We start from the raw sequence: 18036 nt of genomic DNA, 5'->3' as shown, positions 1-18036 counted from the left end.
TTATGTAACAAAGAATCTGATTTAAAGAGTTTTAAAAATCAGCAACTGAAGATCTGTTCTCAACATGGAATCAAAAGAGACATTTTTAGTAAGTCTGTTTTATGAAAATATTCAAAGGGAATATTAAGCTCACATAATTAATTAACTATAAGCACTTGGAAGATAAGAAATGGGAAATATTCACCTATGGGTAGGTATATCCAAAGATGACAGACAGTTAGGCATTCACCTTAAACAAAGACATTTGGGAGAAAACTGAAACAGGCATCTATTTCCTACACACTCAGGCTGCAGAAAAATTACAGCCTTGAGTCCATAGAAATGACGGAACAGCTCCACTTAGGATCAAAAAGTAACCCTGCCCACAACCCACACCCAGGTAGGCAAGGGCCCTGAAAAGTCAGGAAATGCAAAGGAAACCAAGGATAGGTATCAAATAATCCTGTCTAAATGACCCAGTCTTTAAAATATGCATCTTGAAAACCCAACAAATCATGGGGGAAAGTATGTTACTAAGCGAAATATTACTGGTGAATAATGCAGCTGGACAGTATTTCTATATAAAATAAACAGAGAGAAAGAGAAATTCAATAATCACAAGAGGTTTTCTACATCCAGCACACTGACTTAAAAAAAAAGAACCGGCCACACATTCAGGAAATATTCAACATGACAAAGAACAGCAACATTACCCAATAAATCAGCCCTGTGCTCTGTCCTCTACAATATGCTGCCTGGCAGGAAACATTCGTAAGGGAAGAGGGGATAAAAGGACTGGCCAATCAATCACATGCTAGCGGAGAAAGTGCTCAAAAGCAGAAACTTGACTTTCAAGCTGGTTCCAACAAAAGAGAAGCTGAGTTCCAAACAATCATAATTCTGGAGCAGGACCTCAGAAAATTCGCCTACTGTCATTTGGCCAAACTTCTGTAACAGCTATAAGCAGAATTGGCCTGGGCATAGATGTGGGCCACCGTATGCCATGCCAGGACCTTTCACCCCTGTAAATCAGAAATAGCTACCACTTAAAACACCAACAAGCAGCTGCAATATCTTTAACCCAGTTCCTCTGTGCTCTGTTTATTAGATGAAGGCAGGAAGATTTTTCAAAGGCTGGTATTGGAAAAATGAATAGAATCAGAGTGGAATCTTTTTGGTGACAACAGTATCATAAGTCCTTGTTTTACATACAAAATCCCAATTTAATAATAGCAACCACTTCTCTAATGTTTATGGCAATAGGCTCTCTTTTAAATGCTTCATATATTTTAACTCAATTCTGTGAGGTAGGTTCCACTGTTGTGGCCAATTTGCATATGAGAAAACTGAGGCACAGAGAGCTAGCATGCCAATGCAGGCAGTCTGGCTCCCAGGTCTGCTCTTAACCATTACTCTGTGGAACCACTAACTTAGCACCTATCTTGTGTACCTGTGCCAGGCTCTGGAGATACAAAGAGACGCACAAGCTAGCCCTGCACTGTGACACACGGTGCTTTGTCCTGTGACAGAGACAGCAAGAAAGTCTTAAGGCAAGGCCACAGCTAGCCCACTAGTTAGTTACCTCTGAGCCAATGCACAGTGGATACTGTGGCAAGTTCAGCAGGGGCTGGATTTCAGCGGCACTTGCACCCTCAGCTGTGCACCAATAAGCGTTTAACTATCTAAGGCAGCCTCTGAAGCAGCCCTGAAAGGAGCCTCGATTAAGTTTGAGTAGTGAAAAACTGGAAAAAGAGAAGGTTTCATTAAAGAGTAGGAAGGAAAAGGTGAATTCCCCGACCAAAAATTATTTCTTCAATACTGTGCTCTGTGATCATTTTACTAGATAGACGTGAGGATCAGCCAGGCCTTTTCAGCTTTACTAACAATGCATCCAGATTACTATGCAATCGTTCCACACGTAATCCATGGCTAACCCCCCAGAGAACAGCTAGAGCAAATTCTTCTGGGAAAATATCGACCTGATTCCACCATCTTTCGTATTGTTATCCCAACACCACACCGCTCTGTGCACACTCACTCCAATAAGCCAGCCTAGCGCTACTCCCCGCCTTCCCCAGCCATTCCACAGAGCCCTCTGCCATGGTGGTGCTGGTAGTGGTGATGGTGATTGTGGCACAGGTGGGGATGGTGGTGTAATTAACATGCACTAACTAGTACACTGTTGGTTAAGAGGGAGCACTTTGAAGCCAGACTTCCTGGGTTCGAATCCTAGCTCTGCCACTTAACTCGCTATTTCCTTAAACAAGTTACTTAACCTTTCATGTCTCAGTTTTAACATCTGAAAAATGCAGATGATACTAGTATGTCACCCTTAGAAGGTGCCTCCCAATATAAACACTGTGAAGGGTTTTTGTTTTGTTTTTCCATTTTGGCTTCTTTTGTGTGCGCTATGATGCCGAGCAAAAGGAACTGGCAGAGAAATGGTGTCAGGCACTGTTTTAGGGGACATGTATTATTTCAGTTAATCCTCACAACAAACCTGAGGTAGTTACTCTCATTACCCCCACTTTATAGAAGAGGAAAGTGAAGCACTGAGAAGTAACTTTCCAAAGCTACAGTTGGATTGGTGGAGGCAAGCAGTTCAACCCCAAGCCTGCAGCACTCAACCAAGAAACAAATTCCTCCACACCCACAAAACCATTGTTAAATGCCCCCCTGCAATCCCTCCATCATCCTGGAAGCTCTAAAGACCACTTCTACTCCCCTGCTCCTTTGAAGACTCAGGATAAGCTCTCCTGTCTGGTGCTCTCTACCTCACCATGACAACGAAACTGGCCGACCTTCCCTCATTCACTGAGGACTTCTGAATCTGGCTCAGACTTGCGCTCCCCCCAAGTCCTGCCCTGATCTGGGTGACCTCACCATCCACATGGATGTTCCATCCTACACCTTGGCTGTACTTCCTCTTCCGCCTCCTAACCTCCCACCTTTTCCGCAGGCGACCACAGCCACACTGGAGCCCTTCCTCAGAGAATGGCTGTACCTCTGCCATCTTAAATTCATACACCCTACTGTCTGCCCACATTGAACGTTCTCTTCTTCCAGTTTTCTGAACAGTTAATCCAATGACAACCTATCACTCAGGCTCATCAAGACCACCAGTCCCTTGTCTCCTCTACTTTTTATTTGCCTTCCTTCTCGCCAATGTCCTAAATTCCTCTACCCCCTTTATCCATCCACCCATTCACTCACCTCAGAAAACTCGTAACCTTTATCAGTCTAACTGCCCACATTCTTGACACCTACACCCAAACAGCTACAAAGTCTGGAATTAAAAACAAAAGTGACATAGCCACCTTGATTTGCGTCACTGTTCAGTCATGTTCTCCAATTTCAACAGTGCGTAGCAACCAACGCTCCTGGTCCCCGGGCCTCCCTCAGTCTTGTTCTTCACTACAGCTTCTTTGGTCCCACGCAGCACAAACCACTACCCCACCATATTCCACTCACACTCAGCAAAATGACCTCACAGTCTACTTCAGCATTTAACCACCTCAAGTTCAGTCCCTTTAAAAAGAAAAGCTGCCCCTCAACCACCCCCGCCCTCCAGGTCGAGCCCTAACCTCCTTCTCCTTCAGGGTGAAATGTCTTGACAGACTTAACTGCAGCAGCGTCATTACCGTTCTTCCCTCTGAGCGCACTCTGGTCAAGGTCACCACGGACACGACCGAGTGGTCACTTTCAATCTTCCGTGATCTCTGGGCAACGTTTAACACAACTGGCCATTTCTTCCTCAAGTCTCTCTTCTCTGCCTATTTGACGTGACACTCGCCAAGTTTTCACCCAACTTTTCAGTTCTCTCAGGCCCCTTTTTAGGTTCCTTTCCTTTTGCTGATCCCACAAAAAACTACATGCCTACTATGTGCCCGCATTGATCAAAGCATTGGGCCTGCTGGGGGTCTTCCCTTCCCACGCGGCTAGTCCTCCCTGGGTGAGCTCACGGCCATGACTTCTGCTGTCATCTAACTGGATAAGAATGTGAGGTCAGACATTAGCCAGACCTGGTTTTACACTGGTTACATCATGTTGTGTGCATGACACTTAATTTCTCTTAGCCTTGGTTTCCTAATCTCTAAAATGATAACAGTAATGGATAACACATAAAAAAAACTCAGCATGGTGCCTCCCACACATTAATAATACAACACATTACATACACGTACATGGCAAGTAACAATAAATGTTACGTGCTGTTTCAAGAGTCATCTCTGAGCTCCCATCTACCTATATGAAATCTCAACCTGGGTTTTATAGCACAAACTCAGTAACACCAAAATAAAACTCATTTTCCCTCTCAACGTGCTATTCTTTCAAGCGGTACCTACCACAGAATATGATCTCATTAGTCACCTCAATGCCGGGGGTGGTTTTAAAACATGCCCATAAATTCTTCAACTTCCTCCCATGAAGAGGTGTGGTACAACTCCTGCCCTTGGTCCTGAGCAATCCTTTATGACTGCCTTGATGAACAGAATACAGAAGTGGTGCTGCATGATTGCTGAGGCTAGGTTAGAAAAGCCCAGCAGCTTCTGCCTGCTTCTCTTGGTACATTCTCACTGTGAGCCTTCAGCCTTGATGTAAGAAGTACAGCTACTCTGAGGCCATCAGGTAGAAAGACCACTTGAAGAAAGATGCCCCAGGTATACACACTTCACCAGCCCCCAGCTGTTGGAGTATTCCCAGCCTAGATGCCAGAGAAGTGTATGAAAAAGTCTCAAAATGACTCCAGCCACCATCTGATTGTTACTTCATGAAGGATCCTGAGCAAGAACAGCCTAGCTAAGCCATATTCACCTCCAAGGTTAGGAATAAAATAAATTATTATTATATTAAGCCACTGTTTTAAGATGATTTGTTACTCAGGAATAGATAACCAGAACAATGCTCAAACCAAAAACTTGAACATTATTAGCCCTAAAATCTTTGTTCTCATCTTCTACATCCAATTATAAAATTCTGGCAAGTCTTAAATGTTGCTTAAATCCATCCACTTTTCTATATCCCTTCCACCCCTACCTGGTTGCGAATACCACCATTTCATTCCTGAACCAGAGCAGCATCTTCCTACCTGGTCTTCTTCCTCCAGTCTGGCCTCCCTTTCCAATCCTTCACCACAGTGCAGCCAGGGCCGACCATGTCACTCCAGGCAAACTCTGAAGGTTCCCATGATGTAACCATAGCTGAGCTCTGCAGCTTCACGTGTAGCCAGCTCCTAACCCTGCTCCAGCCACACTGAGCCCTTGGAGTTCCTTGAAGTCCTGGGGTTACTCACACCCAACTCTCTGCACAAGTTGTTCGTTCCGCTGGCCCTGCCTGTCACTGGGCCAACTCAACTTCAGAGTCGCAGATTAAAAATGATCCTCTGGGAAGCTCTCCTTGGCCTCAAGTCTAGGTTAAGCTCCCCTTTCATAACTACCTTACTAACCTTTATTTCCCTCTAAATAGAATATGCCACTCCAAAATGTAATTGCTTATTTTTCATCTCCACAGGAGCATACATTCCTTGAGGGAAGGCCAATGTCTTATTCACTTATTCACAATATCTATATTCCTACTGACCAAGACAGCACCAGAACATAAAAGGATTATAAACAATCAGAGTTGTGTGAGTGAATGAATAACAAATGAAGGCAACTTGATGATCACTTAAATCATAGAATTGGAAAGAAACATAGCCACTCTAGGAAGGAAGACAGAAAAATTTTGAAAGAAACAATTGAAATTATCTAATTAATCCCATCTTTTTTATAGATGAAGAAACTAAGTCAATGACATTGACTGGTTTGCCCAAGCTGCCACACTTACTTGGTGGCAAAGCCAGTAACACACTCAGGTCAATTGATTCCATGGTACTTCAGCGTGTCAGAATTTTCAAATGAATCATACAACTGAATAATGTAAGAATTTTGGAATATGGTCAAGTAATTTCTCCAATGTATATATTAATAACCTGCCTTATAATCCTCTTGCATTATATTGTTCTCAAGCCTGGACATCTGGAAGTAGCCCTGGGCAACTTTAAATTTCTTTGGAGTACACTTCCATCAGAACTGCTAAATAAAAGCACTGACAACATAAAAAGCATTGGTGAGAATATGAAATAACCAGAACTCTCTTACATACTGGTAGAAGTCTAATGGGTACAACCACTTTGGAATAATGTTTGGCAGTATCTAGTGAGCCCAAACATACACATATCCTATGAACCTGAAATTCCACTCCACCGTAGAAATGAGTTGCGTTTTTTCCCCCACCAAAAACATGTACAAGAATGTTTGTAGCAGCTGTATTCCATAAATCCCCAAACTGGAAAACAGTCTAAATGCCTATCAACAATAGAAGGGGTAGATTAGTAGTGGTGTATTCATACAATATACATTACAACAGAAAAGAACAAACTACTGATTCACGCAACAATGTGGATGAATTACACGGACATGTTGAATGAATAAAGCAACACACAAAATATAGATTTGTAATTCCATTCATATTAAGTTCAAAATCAGGCAAAACTAATCTGTATCAGTACTGCCTGGAAAGGGACACAAGAGACTCTTCTGGAGTACCAGAAATGTTTTCCATCTTCATCTGGGGGTGGTGACAAGATACAGGTACATATAAATTCATCAACTGAACCTTTAAGACTTGTGCACATTACTGTATATAAACTGTATCTCAATTTTTAAAAAGAATTTATTTCGGTGAATAAAAATTTGACTTAGATAAAAAGTGATGGGTGCACATTAGCTTTATATAACACTTTATGTTCATGTAGCGTGTAAGGTATACACATTATTTCATTCAACCCTCAGAAAAAACGTTACAGTTTTTTTGTTTGTTGGTTTTTTGTTGTTGTTGTTGTTTTTTCTTTTTTTTCTTTTTTTTAGATTTTATTGGGGAAGGGGAACAGTACTTTATTGGGGAACAGTGTGTACTTCCAGGACACTTTTTTTTTTTTCCCAAGTCAAGTTGTTGTCCTTTCAGTCTTAGTTGTGGAGGGCGCAGCTCGGCTCCAGGTCCAGTTGCCATTGCTAGTTGCAGGGGGCACAGCCCACCATCCCTTGCTGGAGTCGAACTGGCCACCTTGTGGTTGAGAGGACGCGCTCCAACCAACTGAGCCATCCGGGAGCTCAGTGGCAGCTCAGCTCAAGTTGCCATGTTCAATCTTAGTTGCAGGGGGCACTGCCCACCATCCCTTGTGGGACTCAAGGAATTAAACTGGCAACCTTGTGGTTGAGAGCCCACTGGCCCATGTGGGAATTGAACCGGCAGCCTTTGGAGTTAGGAGCACGGAGCTCTAACCGCCTGAGCCACCGGGCCGGCCCTGTTATAGTTTTTTTGTAAGTAAGATTCTCAGATCACTTATTAGTCATAATTGCCACCTTAAGAAAATCTCTGAATCAGATCAGGAAGAAAGGAGGAAATAAAAATTAAAGTAATAGTAAAAATTAACTTTAACATTCTTCTTGGGACTAAAAATCCCAATATGGGTAAACTGCAGAACAGACCAAAATACATGTTTTGTCCAAGGCCAGGGACATTTCAATGACCAGCTCTTAAAACATACAAAAACAATGTGTTCCTACATAATGTTTAGTTAAATTATTTCACAAATATTGTACACTGTCATTTGGGGAGAGGAAAAAAATCCCTGAAGTGACACTGAGAGGGGGAAAAATTTAAGGACGTACACAGAGAGAGAAAGCATGTGCAAAAAAGAGAGACTCACTTTCTCTACACTAACCTTCTTCTGTTGATGCCATTATATTGAGTCATACGGACTCTCACACAAATCACTACAGAAATGATCATGTGATTTTATTATTTTAAAAAGCACTTCACAGTTTATTAATTATGTTTTTATTAGTGCTAACCAGCACAGAGGCTCTAATGCTATCTGAATTTTGCAAATGAGAAAACTGTTTCAGGATGATTTGTCTTAGACCAGATCCCCAGTATTTGGGGTTTTAGAAATAAGTACATTTTAAATACACACACACATTCATTCATACATACATACAAACCTGAAGGCTGATGCAGGACTGTCATCTTTTTATTCTGTCACGTAATGACATTTTGAGAGAGAGAGAGAAACTATCATTCACTACCATTTCAGAATAGACTATATTCTAATAATCACAAAAGTTGTAAAGATAATCTCAAATGTTTTAAGTTTAAATTAAATTTACAATTACTTTGCAACACTCTCCTGATTTTAACATTTTTCTAGGGACTGAGACTTGGGAAGCATATTATACATTGAGTGGAATACCTGGGAATCAAAGTTCTTTTTCTTCTCTACTGCAATAATAAAAATACAAATAGATTAAGATTACGAACGAGTCACCAGCCCTTCTAACAACTGAGGCAGTTGTGATTACTCAGTTCTTCCTGAACCCCTATTTCCTCAACCATAAAACAGGAATAATTATAATAGCTTCTACACCTCTCAGAGGGTTGCTGAAAGGACAAAACAAATGGTAAATGCATATTAAGCACTTCCTAGCACAATAGAGTAAATTCACAATAAATATTAATTATCATTATCACCAACTTTAGCATTACGTAACTTTGACATTAATAGCGGCTGATTCTATCCAGGAACTGTTCTAAGTGCATTACAAAGATTAACTTATTTAATCAATATCAAGAGCTTTAAAAGCAGGTAGGTACTTTTTGACCCTACAAATCTACTTCTAGAATTTGATCATAAAGCAAAAATACTCCAAAGGATTAAAACACTGAATGTAATAGTCTCCCTTTTAGAGATTCACCACATACATATGCATATCAAAGGCTGTATAATCAAGAAACTTGTTTAACTTTCTTTGACTCAGTTTCCAAATTTACTTGGCACTGGAACCCCTTTTCATAATAAGACTCCTTAAAGTAGTGTAGAACTACTGCTCCTTATAATACACTATCCTAAAATATCCAAAAGTGTCTATATGAAATGTTCACTGCAGTGTTATTTATAATTGCCCAAATTGGAGCAAACATAAAATATTCAACAATTAGTTAAGAAAATCATGACTTACCAGTATAATGCAGAAAATTAGTGCTGCAGAAGAGAATTTGTTAAAATTTAAATGTTCATAAGTATAAAAAGCAGGTTATAAAACTGTATCTTATTGTGATAGTGAGTTGATAAATGTCAACTGATTCTCTGTGGGTGGCTGGATTACAGATAAATATTTTTTTCCATTGTGCTTTGCTGAGCTTTCCAAATTTCCTTCCCTAAGCTTTTACTTTAATAATAAATATGTTACCAAAATAATCTCAGTCCTTTATATGTGTATGTATATACATGTAAATATGTGTTAATATGATGACAAAAGAATTGTTGTAAACTGTAGAACAAACTGATGAATCATAAAATTGAAATGCATATAATAAAATTTCATTTAATAATTTATGAGTTGTCATATTGTACTAAGAACAAATAAACACACATCCAAAACCCTGCCTCAAAACCAACATCTATTCTCTTCCGTGAGCTCATCATAAAATCCAAATAAGATCTGTACATGTGAAACCAGAAATGGTAATATCCAAACTAGACATATAAAATAAGTATCTACTAATACATACAGCAACATTTATTAATCTCAAAAAATTTGAGAAATAAAACAGGTTTCAAAAAGATAAGATTGTGTGTTATAATTCCTTTACAGTTGTTAACACACACAAAACAGTACTATATACTGTTTATCCATACATGCAAATATAATAAAAATGCAAAAAAAGTACATGATAATGCAGGACAGTCATTACCACTAAGGAAGGTGGAGGAAAAAACCATGGGGGAGCATCAGGCTTTAGCTGTAGCCTTAAAGTTTCTTTCTTTTTTTTTTTTTTTTAAAGAGCACCAGAGTTTTGAAGTTAAAAGGGCACAATGTTAACAACTATTCAATCAGGGATTTAGGTACATAGAAGTATTTTCATTCTTTGCTGTACTTTTCTGAATACGTAAAATCAGAATACTTGTATTTATTAAAAATAAAACTTTGAGTTATATTCCGTTTTAGCTCCTGACTCCATTTGCAGATTGATAAGGAGGAACAGATACAGTCCTTCTGTCAATGGTCCTGGGATGGCTCCAGACTGTCATCTAGTGAGAGGCTAGAGAAACAGGTACCGTGTTTCTCCGAAAATAAGACCTAGCCGGACAATCCGCTCTAATGCGTCTTTTGGAGCAAAAATTGATATAAGACCTGGTCTTATTTTACTATATTATCTCTAGACCGGGTCTTATATCAATTTTTGCTCCAAAAGACGCATTAGAGCGGATTGTCCGGCTAGGTCTTATTTTCGGGGAAACAGTATTCTCTTGAAAAAAGAACCCACAGGAATCCCTCTAAAGGAGACTATGGAGACAGTAAGTCCTCAATCCTGAGAGAAGCAGTCCAGAGGTCAGAACAGTTCCCAGCAAATCTGGGTACAAAGGAACCTGATAAATGAGACTGTCGTGCAAATCCAAGTTTTCAAATGGTTAGTTACTATCAAAATCATGTAGGTGTGTTTGGCCTTGAGCCAAAGAGCAAAACATCAAGTTTATGCAAAAGAGTGAAGGAGAGGCTGGGTAACCAAATGAAAGCAAAATCAGTGAGTAAACTCTTTCACCTGAAGGTACAAACCCTCTTGGTTTCCCCTGCCGGAGGTGGGCTGTCACTGAGTTCCCAGCAGGGCTTCTCCCAGGTAACCAGGTGACAGCAGCAATCCAGTGGCCCCGCAATTTCCAGCATTGTATCTATGATTCATGCGACCCCTCTCACTCATCCTCTATTCAGGCAGTACTAAATAATGCATACGAGCATGGGCTTGGAGCCCGCCAAGCTGGCCTCGTTCCTGGGCCCTGACCCTCCACTGGTTACAGGACCCCGGCCAATACTCCACCTTACAGAGCTTCAAGTTCCCTCTTTTCTAAATCAGTAAATTTGTAATATCTGGTTAAGCAAACTATTGAGAGGATTAAATTATATGATATAAATTAACACTTTGCACTGTATTTAGTACATAGTTCCCTATTTACCAGGCACCAGACTTGATTCTGATGACAAAATGACAGTCAACATGGCCAGAGACCCTGTACTGATGCAGGTTACAGACTAAGAGGATGACACTGCCCTGAGGTCATTCAAGGGCTATCCCCATACCTTGACTTTAGAACTAGAAGTCAGACCAACTACCTAATTTGTGGGCCCAGTGCAAAATGAAAACATTTGCTAAGTGCCCAATATTAAACATATCAAGATGGTAACTGCAGAGAATTAGAGCAAACATAGGCCCTCAAAGTCACGTGCCCATGTAGCCAGCCCTGCTAGAAGTAAATGTACTCAAACACTTTGCAGACACTCAGCAACGAAGGTCAACCAGAACTGGCCTTTTTAGATTCACCCAAACACCAGAAGCATTGGAGGAAAGGCCACGGGAGGGGCCACAGCATAACGAAAGGGGGCTGCACACTCCAAAATAAAAGCCCACCATTTTCACAGTTAATGAGAAGTATTAGGGGAAAGCCCTGTTTTATTGTCTACAATGCAGTTACCAGACCTTCCCTAAAAATCTTTCCTTCTTCCCAGTCTATCTCCGAAACAAGCCCTCCATCGTTAATGTCATCAGGGGACTTTGCCCAGCTGAAATCCATAAGCAAAAGGCAACTTGGAGCCTAGAGTCTGTTGGGGACAGCCCCACTTCCCAGGCAGCTCTTGGTACAGGAGTACAGCAGACTTCAAATAAACTGACTGCTTCAAAAGAAAACTGGTGCTTGTGGCAAGCAAGATTGTGTCCCTCAAGTGACACTAGGGTCTGAGTAACCGAGTTGCCTGGAAACCCACTCGTGGTCACTTGATGAAACATTAGATGCTGAAGGTCAGCTTAGTGACCAGACTCAGGACCTGATGGGGTGGGAAGCTCAGGACAACACAGTTTTTCTATCCAGCCTTCTCCTGAACAGTCATTTAGCAGAACCCCGTCCTTGTGACGTGGGAACACCCGTCAGCCTGCTTAGTTAGTTAGGATCCCTGGTTTCTTTACCCTTTGCTTCAAAAGCAGCGTAGTATTTACATGAAACGCATTGTAAAAATTTCAACTGCATTCAAACAGGTTTAACACCAAACTGGAAGGAAGGCAATGAAAAGGGAGGGCTCTGGGGCCACAAACACAGCTGTTACCTGATGATAGCTGTGTGATCTTGGGGAAAAGGCCCAACATCTCTGTGCCATGGTTTAACACCATTACATGTGGAAAGCACTTACAACATTGTCTGGCACACAACAATTGCTCAATAAATGGTAACTGATTGACCCTCATAACTCATATACTTAACTCCCCCATACCCCCAGCATGCCAACAAACACATGGCTTGCATTCCTTCAGAATGCAAGCTCCTAGAGGGCATGAATCATACCCCCATGTGTCCTCTCCTAGGACTCACACAACAAGACTGGGGGAACGGAAGCTAGAGTACCAGAGCTAATGGCTTTAACCAAAGTTCTTGCCTAATAGTATGAATGTTCTTTTTTTTTAAAATAAATTTTATCGGGGAATACTGGGGGACAGTGTGTTTCTCCATCGCCCATCAGCTCCAAGTCGTTGGCCTTGAATCTAGTTGTGGAGGGCGCAGATCCGCTCCAAGTCCACTCCCTGTTTTCAATCCTTAGTTGCAGGGGGCGCAACCCACCATCCCACGCGGGAATTAAACAGGCAACCTTGTTGTTGAGAGTGTGTGCTCTAACCAACTGTGCCATCCGGCCACCCTAGTATGGATGTTCTTAAAACTTTTTTGCTATGAGATCTCTAGATAGTAGATCTGTTTATTGTGTTCACATTATTTTCATCTTATGATTTATTAATAAAAGAATATTTATGTGACAGTCTAATCCAGTTGCAGTTAAGACTAAAAAATGTTTGGCCTATATTGTTACTTTATAGTTAGTATGACCAAAGTCTGAACATACAACTTGTAATGTTCATAGTCAGAGTTGAAAACAGCACACTTTTGAGATAACTGAACAGCATACAGAATCACAAGTGTGCTTTCATTCCTCCTTTCGAATGAGCTCATTTACAACGTATTAGTACCTATGGGCTCTGTCCTTTGTGGTACCATCATGCCTTGCAGTTCTTGGCTGGTATGGTTGGCTTTTATCCTGCAAATGAAGGATTTATGCTGATCCATCTACCTTTTCTCACCTGATCTTCCCCACTGACACATACATTTTTATAATGGCAGGTACCGCCTATGACCAAGAAACTAGGCCACCGATCCACACAAGGGAGAAATCTAGAACCCTGGCTTTATTAAATCCCAAACGCAATATACAAATGCAATTGATCATCAGTTGACAAGTAGCATCCAAGACTAATCAAACAATTTTAGTGGTCACATCTTCAAGTCTAAGTTTGCGTTTTAGTTCACAATAAACACACCTGTAAAATAAGACAGAAATCCACCGGAAAGCCAAGGAGTACATCAGAAGCCAAGGTGCCGCCTCCCTATGTGCCTCATCCAACCTGTCCTGCCACAGGTTCCTGTAGAGCCACATGCCCAGCTGGGGGCTCCTCCCCACTGCTATGCAGGACCATGCAAAAAGCAGCAGTTCCATAAATATGTGTTGAGTGGATTAATGAAAATATCAGACTGTGGTTTTATTTTTATAGATATTAAACAATCCCCTACAGTCTATGACTTCCTGCTTGCTTATTACCTCTCCAAATCTTTCCATATACTGAGACTGGTTTAAAAGGTAGCGCAATACCACTGAGCAGTAATCGTAATTCCACAGGAGACATAAGAATACTATCAGCAACGTAATCACATTACATTAACATCTTACGTCTGAAAAGCAATGTGCTATTTATAAATTACTTTCCCTCCATTATCTCATTTAATCATTACAGGCATTACACAAACCATAACACATCTTACTGCTATTGTTTTGATGGGGTGGGGGAGAAACAGGTGAAATCCAGACTAATCAACATATATGAGTCAGGGCAAAAAGAAAACTTTAAACTGAAAAGAATCTAGAAGTGGATCTCGTCCAACCTCCCAGGAAAAACTGGTAGACATGTTTTTTCTCGCTCATTATAATTTGGCTATTTTCTCCCGCCATGTTCGAAAAGCTCTGCACATTGTCTCACTAGTTCTACTTGTCAGAAGAGAGAGTAACATGTTGGTACTGTCTGTTGGAATAGCAGCAAAATCTTTACCCATAGACCTGACAGGTGTGAACATAGCCTTTAAAGTTCACCATGAAAATGGGGGAAAGGTGTGTGGCCTCCTAGGTAGAGTCTTATCAATTGGGACTCTTATCAATTGGAAAATCGAGATTTTTATATTTACATTGCCACCCAGGCTAAACAAATTATATCTTGATAATCTGAAACTGAAGAGTAGTAAAAGATACATTCTGCATTCCCCAGAACAAAACACCTAATCCAAACAGATTTTATCTTGTTTCAGTTTAGAAGCTGGTGAGGAAAGTAGAATTGCCCCTTCTGCCTCAAATTGCTTCAACTCAACAAATAAATACTGGGCACTGGATGATACATATAATTATTTAGTATCAGCAAATTATCATTATCTCCCTGAACTGAAATCAATAAAAACCCTACCTTAAATATTAAGGCACTAGCCCTGTCCCTCAACTTATCTGTCACCTCTCATTGAGAACATTTCTTTTCAATTAGGAAATCAACAGCAAGTTCTAAAATCAGGGCTTCATCACCTGTTTTAATGCCGCCATCCTATTAAAAGCTGTTAAAAATAGCACCTCTACCTTTCTCTCATTTCTCTTCCTTTCTACTCTCCTCCAAATAACAAAGATTAAGTGATGACATCCAGTCCAAAGAACAATGGACAATACATACACACACAAAGCTTCCTCTTCCAGCTTCCAACAACAACAAGCAAGTCTAACACCTATTAAAAGGAAAAATGAAGGAAAGATGGCACACCATTATTCTTATCAAGTTCACGGACAGGGTGCTTACTCTAGTCCACAAGCTCAGCAAAATCTGAAGAGTCAAACTCAGAATGAAAGGAGCATTTTTTTTTCTTCTGGAAGGCAAGTAAAAATAATTTAGCAATTGATTTGTTTTAAAAATAAGACCCCAAATACAGTCAACAAAACTGATTTTCATTTTTCAGAAACAGGTTTTTAATAAACACCATATAAAGATTATGTATAAGAAAACAAGTCAATCTGACAGGCAAGAAGGAAGGAATGATGTGTGGCGTATCATTTTCTCTGAGAGTAGATAAGCAAAAAGTAAACACAAAAGACAACCTCAAGAGGTTTTGTGTGTGTTTTTTTTCAGTCCAGTTTCAGTAAAAAACTGAACGTAATGTTTGAGGATTTTCTCAAATCTTGTCACAGGGGTACTTGGCACACATAAAAACTGATTTATTTCCTTTGAGATTTTTTTTTTCCCTCACCTCAAAAGACTAGTCAATGATTTTTATGGGGCTGTTTCACTGCACATGTGAATTATTTAAGAGTATAGTTAAAGTGACCAAATAATGATTTTTTTTATACCAACGCAATAGGGCGGCAGGGAGGGATAGATATAAAAACAAAAAGGCCATGTCAAATTTGAGGCCCACTGACTTTGACACAAAACTGTTAGTAAATTGACAAAGAAATTTATCTGCTTTTAAGGTAGCCTAAAGCCCCACACACATTCACCCACCCACCCTTACTTAGACTCTCCATCTAGAAATTAATCTGAGTTTTCAATTTTTTTTTCTCACTAAATGCTTTAGTGGGTTTGGCACCTCAAAGACAGCTTTATGATGCAATTTGTAATTTTAAAACTCATTCAGTAAATAAATACTGTAATAAAATGATCAGAACTACCTGACTCCTTTTTAGGCACTACTTAAGTATCCAAAATTAGTTTTCAACAGTATAGGTAATGCTACCCTTTCCTACTTGGTAATTATCCTCAACAAGCTGGCTTTAATTTGGGCTACTGTAAGAAAATCCATAGTACTGTATTTATAAGACAAGCTACAAAATAATCACTTATTTAAGTTAGAAAATAATCTTTAAAAAACATTTGGCAACTCTCTTAACCTACAAGGCACTCTGCATTTTAAAACACACAATCAGATAATCCCTTAACTGGCTCCAGGTATGGCTGGATAATGTCCCTTTATCACAAAGATAGAGGAAGTTACTGACATCAGCAAATGAACAACAAAACAATTTGAACTCAGAATTTTTTACTCTGCTCCATTCACAAGGTCATGTATTAACTGCAATCAGCAGCCTTCCCCACACGACCATCAAACCTTGAGGCTTTAGGAGAAACATTTCCTTCATGTATAAAGCCCAAATACAAGATAACATGACAAACTAGTCCTTGTCCAGCGTCTCTTGATCATTAAAGCATTCAATCTTTCTTAATATAACGTTAAGTGTAATTCCTAGAAGGCACTGAAAAATCTCTGCCAGGCCAATCTACAGTCGAAAACCGCCTGAATGTGTCCTACAAGATGACAGGAGGGTAATGTTTTTAACCATCTTTAATCTGTATGGCAATAGCGGTTCCGGCTAACAAGGTAAACCTGGTCATTGCATAGGATCGAAAAGAGCCAATGTCAAATCAGGATCCCCTTGAACACAAACATGCAGCTCCGGGGGAATATATTCTTTCTGGAACAATACAAGGTGCTTGCATAATTCCACAAACACACACACACACACAGACACACACGTCTATTTTTAAAATAATGTTCAGTCCCAATATTGTGCTGACACTTTTTCCATCTAAACTTCTTAGCACAAGCCTGGCCTAAACATGCAACTAACTGGTATCCAATGCGTGCACATGGTAAACGAGGCATGCACCCACGACCGTAACGGTGGGGCAATACCTGCCCCTACCCAGTCCTGTTCTGGCCAGGCTGCGATGCAGTTTAGTCCCGTCTACTTTATGGTAATGTGCTTTTAAAACCTCGCCGCGACCGAGGTCATAGCTTTAGAGATCTAATAACAACCAAATGACCGGGGCTGCCGGGCACTTAGTGAGCCATTCTGGTTATGGCTCTTTAATAGTACCTGGAGTTCTGCTAAAGGGAGAGCGGAAAACTCCTGCTTCCCCAGAAAGAAAGTGCTTTGCGGGGAGCACAGGGGGAAGCAAAGAAGTCGATCGCGGGTAGGGGACGCCCGGCCGCCGCGGCCCCATCTCTCCCGCAGCCCCAGCGAGCCCCTTGCCCCGCAGGGAGGCTGATCCGGCTTGCACCTTTACCTGTCAGCTCTACCACCCCTTCCGCCCGCCCCTCCGAATCCCCCGCACAGTTCTAGAGGCGGCTGCGGGAGAAAGAACCCCAAGGCATCCTATCCCAAAGAAAGAAAGCAAAAAGGCTGTTCCTCCAGGCGGGGGACAGTAGGCACATCGGGGTCCGAGAGGCGACACGCCACCCCCTCCCCACACCTACCAGATAATCCATGTACAGAAACGCCTCAGTTATCTGGAGATCAGTCATCCGGCAGCCTAAAGCATCCGGAACGGCTCCGAACCCGGAAAAAAAAGCAGCGTCTCTGGCTGCGAGCGAGCAGTCCCTGAAAAAGCCAGCAACAACGAATATAGCCGAGAGCAGCCGAGTAGCCGAAGATTACACAAGGGGAGCGGCGATTGGCCGGGAGGGCGGGCAGAAGAAAAGGAGAGCGCTTATTGGCTGTGGCGCCTATAAAACGCAGGCCACTGCGGGTGGCAGGAGAGAAGCGCGGGAGCGTCGAGGGCCCTGGTTCCTGTGAAGAGGGCGGAGGGGCGGGAGCTGGGGCGGCGCAGGCGGAAGAGCGAGCCGGGAAGAGCGGAAAATCCGCGGTTGCCGCTGCCTCCGGAGTTCTGTGCTTCCATAGTGTCCTAACTGGGTAGAGCGGAGCAGAGCTGCTCCAGTGCTGGAGAGCGTTAATGTCCCCTCCCACTCCCCACCCCAGGTAGGAAGCTAGAGCCGAAACGCCGGAGGAGTGGTAACCACTGACACTTAGTGTCCCTCTTCGGAGCTATTTCCTGAAGGTTCTG

General features: G+C 41.5%; 1 protein-coding gene across 5 annotated transcripts in view; it reads right to left on the bottom strand.

Moving 5' to 3' along the window:
- The window catches only part of ARL15 (ARF like GTPase 15), a 381079-nt gene extending 363468 nt beyond the window's left edge, over window positions 1-17611 (bottom strand). For 2 of the 5 annotated variants that reach the window (XM_019756149.2, XM_019756151.2), the window contains exon 1: window positions 17450-17606. In XM_019756149.2, coding sequence (XP_019611708.1) covers window positions 17450-17497 — 48 coding nt within the window. In that variant the 5' untranslated portion in view covers window positions 17498-17606. Of the gene's footprint in view, window positions 1-17449 lie in introns of all 5 variants that reach the window. The other 3 variants (XM_074328945.1, XM_074328946.1, XM_019756150.2) reach the window with 3 other exon arrangements.
- Between the last annotated feature and the right edge of the window lie 425 nt (window positions 17612-18036).

Source organism: Rhinolophus sinicus, linkage group LG03, assembly GCF_036562045.2.
Source record: "Rhinolophus sinicus isolate RSC01 linkage group LG03, ASM3656204v1, whole genome shotgun sequence".
NCBI lineage: Eukaryota > Metazoa > Chordata > Mammalia > Chiroptera > Rhinolophidae > Rhinolophus > Rhinolophus sinicus.
The sequence above is the reverse complement of the archived record's forward strand: the minus strand, read 5'-3'. Positions and strand labels throughout refer to the sequence as shown.